Source organism: Letharia columbiana, assembly GCF_014066305.1.
Source record: "Letharia columbiana isolate WasteWater2 chromosome Unknown xpSc0000116_s0, whole genome shotgun sequence".
Lineage (NCBI taxonomy): Eukaryota > Fungi > Ascomycota > Lecanoromycetes > Lecanorales > Parmeliaceae > Letharia > Letharia columbiana.
The window spans coordinates 20,620-29,895 of NW_023501181.1; the positions used below are offsets into that span (position 1 = coordinate 20,620).

Below are 9,276 nucleotides of genomic sequence, written 5' to 3' on the forward strand. Positions count from 1 at the left end.
CTCCCGCCAAAATACTGTAGAATTCAAGATCTCCCAAGATACCTGTCGCTTGTGCCGCATTGGGAAACCAAACGAAGAAATGAAACAATCTAGTGAACGCAATTTGTTCGTTTTCTCCGCCCCCATGCTACATCTTTTTTAAATGACGTGAATTTCTTGATCCACGCCTCTAGACGTCGGGTAGCTTTGTTTCAGAGGGCGAAGAGAGAAAGCCACGAACAGGTAGTCCAAATGGTAAACTCGACCTACCTTCAGTGCTCGCACGCCTTGTCTTCTGGACCGGGAACATAAGAGCCATGAGACATTGTTACTTTCCCAGCCAATGCCCTTTTCGAGCTGTGCAAGTGCTCCAGACAGCGACACGACGTCTGTGCCGCGTCTCTGAAAATGACGTGTCAGCGGACTGCAGTGAGATGTGTAGGATAAACGGCTGGAGCTACATAGGTAGACCGCTGTCGATGAATCTGCCCTGCGGCGCGTTAGGCGCATTATCGTTAGCTACGCAGCTAGACGCCGCCGAGTACAAGCTAACACTGCACTGACTGGTGCAGGCACCACCACAGGCAATGTAGCTTATAAAGACCTCGGCGCAGCGCGGCGCAGCGGGTATAGACTCAGTACTTAGACTTCTTTTGAATGGTGGTGGGTCGGAACTTTATACTCTATTTCCGGGCCGAAGTTTCATCACACCCTTCCTGTAGATAGCAGTATGAATGGGAAAGGGCATGACGAATAAAGAGGCCACGGAACCTGCCAAGACTTCAGTAGAGCTTGATTGTTATCAAAGAAGACTTATTCTGACAGTAACAGCTATATTGATTGGAAGGCTAGAGTACAAAATTGAGGGCGAAAAGTCTCCAGTACCAAGCAGCGCAATGGATTTTGCATACGCTAAAATTGGACCCTGGACTCTGGAGATCTGCACGACAGAAATTTAATCGCACATGCATCCGTATCGCTCACCACATATTGACGACATATCGTAGTAGCCAGAATGCCCTTCCTCTTTGTAAATGCCTTGGCCCCCTACACAGCTAGTACGAGTTGATATAGCATCTAGACTTCTAGGGCAACTGCTTTCTACCCATGCATCCACTGCTCCAGGAACTCCTTCTCAGCTGACCGCGACCTCGAGAGCCCTGAATGCCATCTGGGCTGAGATATGGATGGACGGTAAGAGCGCTAGCATCACCCAAGGACCGTGGTTCTTGGGTAAGGAAGAAGGACTTGCATTGTTGGGTAGTATAACGTTACGGTTACTGTTATTGACGTAGCTGTTCGTGGCATTTGCAAGGTTGATATACTGTTTCGATCATACCCCCACCAGCGCCGCCGGTCGACATTCTGATGGGGCGCTGATCAAACAGGCCCGCGAGTAACAATGGCATGCTGTCTGGGCGTACCAGTCCAGGAGTACCATTTCCATTATGCTTACAGTGAAGGGCACAAGCATCGGAATCCTTACACCAACGCGGAGTTAGCTTAGAGCCGACGACCGTGCATTCGCGTGTCTCCTCAGCTTCACTTCCGTACCACCCTAATAGCCCACTACAAAGTCATAACAAGGGTTAACAAATCTCTTTCTGAATTTGAACAAGCTGTTTTGAACAGTTTGCTAGATCCCATATGCACCCACTCCTGCCACAGTAAAAGCGACGAAATTGACCACTGTCGTTCAAAATGTCCAACGATGATGCAGAGAATCCAGAGATTGAACTCTCTAGATTCCAGCTTCTACATGAGGTCTTTCGGCACCGAGCAGCAGACCCTATCCAGAGACCTCTGATGGCATTCCCGAAGTCGGGTTTTGCAGACTACGAATACTTCACAGGGAGAGTCCTCGACCATTTTACTGATACAGCTGCTTGGCATTACGCAAAGGCGAATATACAAACGGTGCGTCAAAATGATGGAGACTGACCCCGCAAATGCCAGTACCTATATAGCAGAATACTGATCGGTCTCACCAGCCAACGGATTTGAGCAGAGTAGCTCTCCTCGGTCCCACGAATCTAGAATGGGTGGTCTCCTTCTTTGGCCTTTCGCGAGCAGGTTACACCGTCCTAACTTTATCTCCAAGACTATCCGCGCCAGCGATCGTCAAGTTGATGCAGGAAACGCATTGTGAATGCCTAATCTACCATGAATCACCAAAGCTTTTAGCGGTCATGATCGAAGTAGTGACTTTAATGTCCCTACAGACTCTACCCATTCTCTCTCGCCACGATTATGACACGCCTAAGGGTCCCGCGCCTCCTTTTGAGAGAGACATTGACGTGGCCGAGGAGAGAAGACGACCAGCTACTATTTCGCACTCTTCAGGCTCGACGGGTCTGCCAAAGCCGATTGAAGTCGTGCATGAGAGATACACAATGGCGTATGCTATTGGACCTGGAGATCGCGATTTCGTGACATTACCCTTGTGGGTTCCTTATCCCTCAATCGTTAGACTTGGGTTGACGTATGTTTCAAAGATATCACAGCTTTGCACTATACGTCTGCCCAGCGAGAATGTATCAGCGAAAAACGGTCTTCTTTCTGAACCCGCATTTGCCCCTAACATGCGAAGGTCTGACAGCAGCCATACGAGAAGCAAGACCGGGCACTCTATGCGCAGTCCCATATGTCCTAAAGCTGCTTGCAGAGCAAAAGAGTGGCATTGACGCCCTAAAGCAAATTGATCAGGTAGTGTTCACAGGCAGCCAATGTCCCGATGATTTGGGTGACCAATTGGTGGAGAAAGGGGTGAATCTCGCAACTCTTATGGGATCGTGAGTCCACCAGTATCATTCAGTCTGAGGATCCCTGCTCCTTGCGCTATCACATGATCATCAAACACTAGAAGAAAAACTCACTAAAGCACAGTTCCGAATGTGGGTTTCTCGGCACCTCCATAGGTCGGCCCGCCGACGACAAAGCATGGAATTACCTTCGTCCGCCGCCAGCACTGATGAAGGATATCTATCCCAAACCTATCGCGGCAGACACATTTGAGTTCGTGTTCCTCAAAAACCACCCTGGACGTAACATAAGCAATTCAGATGATCCGCCCAACTCTTTCCATTCTCGGGACATCTTCACCCCCCACAAAACCATTCCCGGCGCCTGGAAATTTTTGGGGAGAATAGACGACAGAGTCACTTTAATGAACGGTGAAAAGGTTTTACCGCTGCCTATTGAAGGTAGCATCCGCCAACATAAGTTGGTGAGGGAGGCTGTGGTGTTCGGGATTGGACGAGTCATCCCTGGACTGCTGGTTTTCAGGTCGCAAACCGCTAAGGACCTTGGGGACAAAGACTTTATCGAAACTGTCTGGCCTATTGTTGATGCTGCGAATTGCGTTGCTGAAGGGTTTTCACAAATAGGAGTGGACATGGTAGTGCCTATGCCTGCTGGCGTGTCCATTCCCTTGACGGATAAAGGAAGTATTATTCGCGCTCAGGTGTACAACGTGTTTGCAAAAGAGATAGAAGAGGCGTACGTGTGTCAGGAGGGTACAATTATCATAGATGGCGCTGAGCTCGAAACACACCTGTTGAGTTTGGGTCAACAAATTCTTGGCCCACAACTTTCCGATCCTAAAGACGACCTCTTCACGCTGGGCATGAACAGTCTGCAAGCCATACAGATGCGAGGATTTATTCTCCGCGACCTGTACCTCGGCGGCAATGGTAGGAAACTGAGCCAGAACCTCATTTTCGAGAACGGCAACATTGCAAATCTTGCCAAACATCTCGAAGATGTACGCTCATCCCGGAGCGTCGTAAAGGAGAAGCCGATCGCTGTGATGAAGGATCTTATCTCAAAGTTCTCGGCGTTCGAGAAACATATACCAGGCGCCAACGAGACTTGCAAAACGCATACTATTGTAAGTCGTAGAACTTCCCCAGGCTAAGTATCAGAGGCTTACCACGGATCAGATCCTTACCGGCGCAACAGGCGGCGTAGGTGCACACATCCTCACCCTCCTTCTCAATCAACCGAGCATCTCACAAATTTACTGCCTGATCCGTGGCGCCGATCCTCTCCCACGACTCCAGAAATCTTTTCAAGATAAACGACTTCCACCTCTCAGCTCGCCCAAGCTTCGAATCCTCGCCTCCGATCTCAGCGATCCGCACCTCGGCCTCAGCCCTGCGGACTACACAACTCTCAAGTCATCAACAACCCACATCATCCATTGCGCCTGGCCCGTAAACTTCCAACTCGGCCTTGCCTCCTTCATTCCTTCTCTTCACGGCTTGCAAAACTTGATCCAATTGTCTCTCTCCGGCACCCTCCCCATGCCTGCAAGACTCATCTTCTGCAGCTCCATCTCCGTTGCACTCGGCACACCTGGTCCCACACGTATTCCTGAAGCGCCAATCAAGTCCCTAGAGCAGGTCTCGCTGACGGGGTATGCGGCTTCAAAACTCGTCGGCGAGCAAATCGTTCAAGCTGCCGTTGAGAACCATGGTGCGAGGGCGACGGTTCTGAGGATTGGACAGGTTGTTGGCGATACGAAAGCAGGAGTGTGGAATGATACCGAAGCCTTTCCGTTGATTATCAGAAGCGCAGTCACCATGGGCGTATTGCCGGAAATGGACACGCCATGTCAGTGGTTGCCTGTCGATACGCTGGCGGAGGCTGTGCTTGAGGTCGTTATGTTGAGGGATGGACAGACGAGCGGAGCGGCAGCTGCAGTCAGTGAGAGGGAAGGGCAGCTATTCTACAACCTCCGCTCTCCCCATACCTTCTCGTGGACGCCCGACCTCTGCTCCGCCCTCCACGCAACGGAGTTATCGGCGTTCGAAAATATTACGTTCAAAGATTGGCTTGACCGACTTCGCAGCTTGTCCGCTGATACTCACTCCTCCACTGGTGGTAAAACAAGCGAAGCAGCCGATCCAAACCGCAACCCAGCGATCAAGCTTGTAGATTTCTTCGCTGAGAATTTTGCAGAAAACAATGCGAACTCGGAGGTCGTATTTGAGATTGGTGAGGCTGAGAAAGCGAGTCCAGCGCTCAGGAACGCGCCAAAGGTGACTGAGAGTGGGCTCTTGGGAAAAATGGTCGAGGTTTGGATGGAGAGATGGATGGGGAAGAGAGACGTGTGAAGACGAGGCAACTAGGCACGAGACTTGAGAAAGGGGGAGGCATTAAGAAGGTGTAGAAAGCGAGAGAAAGCGAAGAAAGGCCTTTTTGCAGAGGAGGAGCTTGCAATAGCGACCTGGCTGGAGTGCAAGGATAGAAAAGAAGCTGGTACCACTGGTGGCAGTGAAAGCCAGTGATGTCGCTCTCAGGTAGGGCGGCACTCGTGCCCACCCAGTGAGCTCTACAGTGTTGTATTCCAGAATGATAACAGACTGAGTCTTGCGATTATCACTGCCTTGTATCCGATTTCTCCACACAATCCAGACGTAGGGTATATTGTAGAGCTGGGAGAGCAAATCTCTTGGCGCAGGAAAGACGACCTGAAGAAATTCCTCCCCGCATACTTTAGCTCCCTATCCTCGACACACTTTTGTACACAAATCAATACTTCCCTGACACCTCATTGAAATGTCTATACGTAAGTGTTAGATGTCTGCTATGCTCTGGATACCCATACTGACACTTTACAGCACAATTCGAGCTCGCGAACCCCCCAACCGACGCCATCTCCGCCATACAATTCGCGCCCACTTCCCTGCGGCTCCTCGTAGCGTCCTGGGACAAGCATGTCTACCTTTACGACACCTCGAGTACTGGCGGCCAGCTGCTCAATAAGTTTGAGCATCGAGCGCCGGTTCTAGATGTGTGTTTTGGGGAAAATGAAGAGGAGGCATATACCGCAGGGTTGGATTGGGATGTCAGATGGTCGGCTATATATACTGTTGCTTTTTTCCAGACGAATCTACGGCTTACGCGAACTACAGTATCAACCTCACCACAGGTGCCCAAACGGTTCTCTCCTCCCACGACGCAGGCGTCAAGTCCGTTCTCTACGATCGACAGCACAATATCCTTGTCTCAGGCTCTTGGGACTCGACATTACACGTTCACCACCTCTCCAAACCTTCTGATCCACCCGTCAAGATATCTCTACCCAATAAGCCGTTTTCTCTTTCCCTCACATCCACTAGGCTTGTCGTAGCAATGGCTTCCAGGGCCTTGCACATCTACCAACTCGCGGATCTGGCCTCTGAATCTGCGGCCTCAGGCATCGAACCTTGGCAGCGGCGCGAATCTTCTCTGAAGTTCATGACGAGAGCAGTGGCTTGCATGCCCAACGACGAAGGGTACGCATCTTCCAGCATCGAAGGCCGTGTGGCTGTTGAATGGTTCGACCCGTCAACCACTTCTCAATCTCGGAAATATGCGTTCAAGTGCCATCGTCAACCCTCGCCTGAAGGGGTAGATGTGGTCTACCCTGTCAATGCGTTGGCTTTTCATCCTGTGCATGGCACCTTCGCTTCAGGCGGTGGAGATGGCTTCGTCGCGCTTTGGGATGGCGTTGCCAAGAGGAGGATCAGGCAGTACCAGCGGTATACGACTAGTGTGAGTGCATTGAGTTTTAGCGGGAACGGGAAGTTCTTGGCTGTGGCTGTCAGTCCTGGGTTTGAGGACGGGCGTGAAGGTGTTGGGGAGGGAATGGTGGGTATTTTCATTAGGGAGTTGGGCCATGGTGAGGCGAAAGGGAAAGGCATGAAGTAAGCGGGTTTTGTCAGGCGGTATGGACATTCAATATTCTGTTACATGTCCTATCGGAGTTCCTGCAGTGTTCAAGGGCAGTAGTTCGATGGATCTAGTGCATGCATGAGCGGTCAATGACCGGATTTGTCTCAGATTATTACATCTAGTAGTTGAGACCGATCTCGCAAGCCTCGCTACTGCCACATCTTCGTGTGACTGGCTTCGACTTGATCAGGTAATGCCGATGTTTCAAAAGCTCTGCTTTCATTGGTCGCCTCTATCAAGAATTCTGCTTCAAGGGATTCCACTCATGCCGGGCACGAGTCACGAATTGGCTGCGCATTTTGCCACCCTTCCTCCTCGAGTACATGAGCAGACTCCGAACGAAAGGCTCCCTGATCCTTGCTGCCCGCTATGCTCCTCCATTGGTGGAACAGCTTGAAATCCGCAGCTGATGATGAGCATGACCGTTGCCGGCTTTCCAGAAGGCGACTCAGGTATAAAGCCATCTTGCTTGCGCCCTCCCCTCATGGGTCCTCGCATGATTCCATCACCGCTTCGCTGCGCCGCATGCATTGCATGCATTGCAGAAATCTCATTGGCCGAGTCCCCGCTGGCTACCGTTGGCTGACAGCCCGCATGCTGTCGGCCAGCACCTTTCTGACCCTTCAAGCTCCATTCCTTTTCGTTGGGCATCAATTCACCTCTACCGAGCACATGATTCACTTCGACCCCATTGTCGTTCGTTCTCCCCAACGAGAACATGAGATGAAAAGTGTTCACGATTTGGCCAAGCCTTTGGCCGTGGTTGCTGCAGATGCCAGGATAATGAGCCAATGGGTGTCCGTCCCAACCCTCCATATCCAAAGGACCCCACGGCAGGCGGGGCTTGTACCTCTCGAATGCTACAAGTGAGGTCAACTCAAAGCGTTAGCCCGGGTCTTCGAGGGTTAACAAAAGTTTCCACCGGGAAAGAGTCGTTCATCCTTGAGGCGGTCAGATCGTTGGAGCTTCCCTGCCTGCATTTTCTGCGCTTGGTGCACATGAATTCGCCTTTCCTGTTCTCCTTCTGCTTCACAATCTCCCTCCTCCACCCTTTCTCCCGTCTCTTGCATCGCTCTTCAGATCCGCAGCTCGTTGTTGCTCGGCCTCAAACCTCCTTGCCCCAGAACGCACTTACAAGACTCTTTCCGACTTGATACCATTTGCCTACATTGCTGCAAGTGACCCAAGGAGTCTTTCCACAAACCACAAACCGCGTCACTTCAAGTTTCCCCTCTACGAACAAGCGAGCAAGCCCCTCAGCGAAATAAGATACCGCCATTCCACAAAACTCCCCACATCTGATTGCCACTGGCATGGTCGGCTTACCAGAGCTCTCAACACCCAAAGCAGAATTACGTAGAGGGACCACAAGTCGCGAAACGCAGAAGATGTTAGAAGACACTACACCAGAAAACCAAGCGATGGGGCCCAGCAATGCTCATTGGACGACACGTCCCAACATTGACGCAGTCCCTACTGGAGCCAAGACTACAACGGAGGAATGGACCACGGAGGAAGGGAAAAAAGAAATGGTGGCCGAGGATCGTAAAGTGAGATCTTCGACAACAGCAACAACGGTGTCGAGCGAGTCGAAGCAGACTGGCATTTCAAGCAACGTGCATACGTCTTCCTGTTTTCCCGAAGAAGAGACAGACCCCACATCGTCGCCGTCGGAGATGTTGGACGAACCTGACCGGAAGTGCACGGAGTCGCCCATAGACTCCGACAGAGCAGTGTACGGGTCAAACTCTGTCCATTCGGAATCTTCCGAGTCTTCCACAGAAGGCAACGGATCGAAGAAAAACGCGACCGCAGCTGTAGACCTTGACAAGGTCGAAGCCATGGGAGGTCAGTTTGACGACTTATGCATTGGCAGGGAAGCTGCCAGCTTCCACAACCCGGAGAATGATATGGAAGCGCGATTCATCAACGACAAGGTCAAGAAGGCAAACAGTGAGCCCTCCAAATTTGTTGTGTTGTTACTCGTTACTGACGAGTCTTGTAGCTACCATGGAGGACATCGACCTTCGTCCCGAGGTACATTTCCGAGATCCCGGGTCCTCATTCCAAGTCTCTGCACGACCCAAAGAGCCTTCCAAACTTGCTGTTGACGCGGAAGGCGACATCGCCTACAGCCGCAAAGTAACTTTCGCACCGGATTCTTTGCTGGACCTCGACTTAGAGGAGGGATACAACATTGATGGGCCAAGAATGCGCTATCCTTCCTGTTGCATCATCTTGTAGATGCATGAGTATGGACGCGAGGGCATACCATCACTGTTATGCTGCTGCGGGGAAGGTTCTGAATACATTTCAGTCATTTCAGCACGGAGTTATTGGCGTTGGTCATACCCCTCGCATCACGGGTCGCACAGACCCTTCTGTAGCGCTGGCACTGGGGAGTTTCGCACTCACTCACGAGCCTATGAACCTCTTGAAAATAGATGTTATTGTCACGGTAGGCTGCAGTCTCCCATTAAAACATTGTCCAGTCAAGCTCCTCAATATACTGCCATTCCGGGGACACACAGAACGAAACCAGTGCATAGTTAGTTCATTTGTCCAATGAATAATGTA

At 51.1% G+C, this 9,276-nt stretch overlaps 3 protein-coding genes across 3 annotated transcripts; all 3 read left to right on the forward strand.

Moving 5' to 3' along the window:
- Positions 1–1,680: 1,680 nt before the first annotated feature.
- Positions 1,681–5,096, forward strand: HO173_013359 (uncharacterized protein; the record flags this gene model as incomplete). Its single annotated transcript, XM_037315179.1, has 5 exons — positions 1,681–1,896; positions 1,971–2,422; positions 2,475–2,771; positions 2,866–3,868; positions 3,921–5,096. The coding sequence occupies 5 exons, from the start codon at positions 1,681–1,683 to the stop codon at positions 5,094–5,096; spliced, it is 3,144 nt and encodes a 1,047-aa protein (XP_037157935.1).
- A 445-nt stretch (positions 5,097–5,541) lies between these two features.
- On the forward strand, positions 5,542–6,675 carry HO173_013360 (uncharacterized protein; the record flags this gene model as incomplete). Its single annotated transcript, XM_037315180.1, has 3 exons — positions 5,542–5,551; positions 5,604–5,838; positions 5,898–6,675. 3 exons carry the CDS (start codon positions 5,542–5,544, stop codon positions 6,673–6,675), a joined length of 1,023 nt encoding a protein of 340 aa, XP_037157936.1.
- Positions 6,676–8,012: 1,337 nt separating this feature from the next.
- Positions 8,013–8,943, forward strand: HO173_013361 (uncharacterized protein; the record flags this gene model as incomplete). Its single annotated transcript, XM_037315181.1, has 2 exons — positions 8,013–8,652; positions 8,705–8,943. The coding sequence occupies 2 exons, from the start codon at positions 8,013–8,015 to the stop codon at positions 8,941–8,943; spliced, it is 879 nt and encodes a 292-aa protein (XP_037157937.1).
- Between the last annotated feature and the right edge of the window lie 333 nt (positions 8,944–9,276).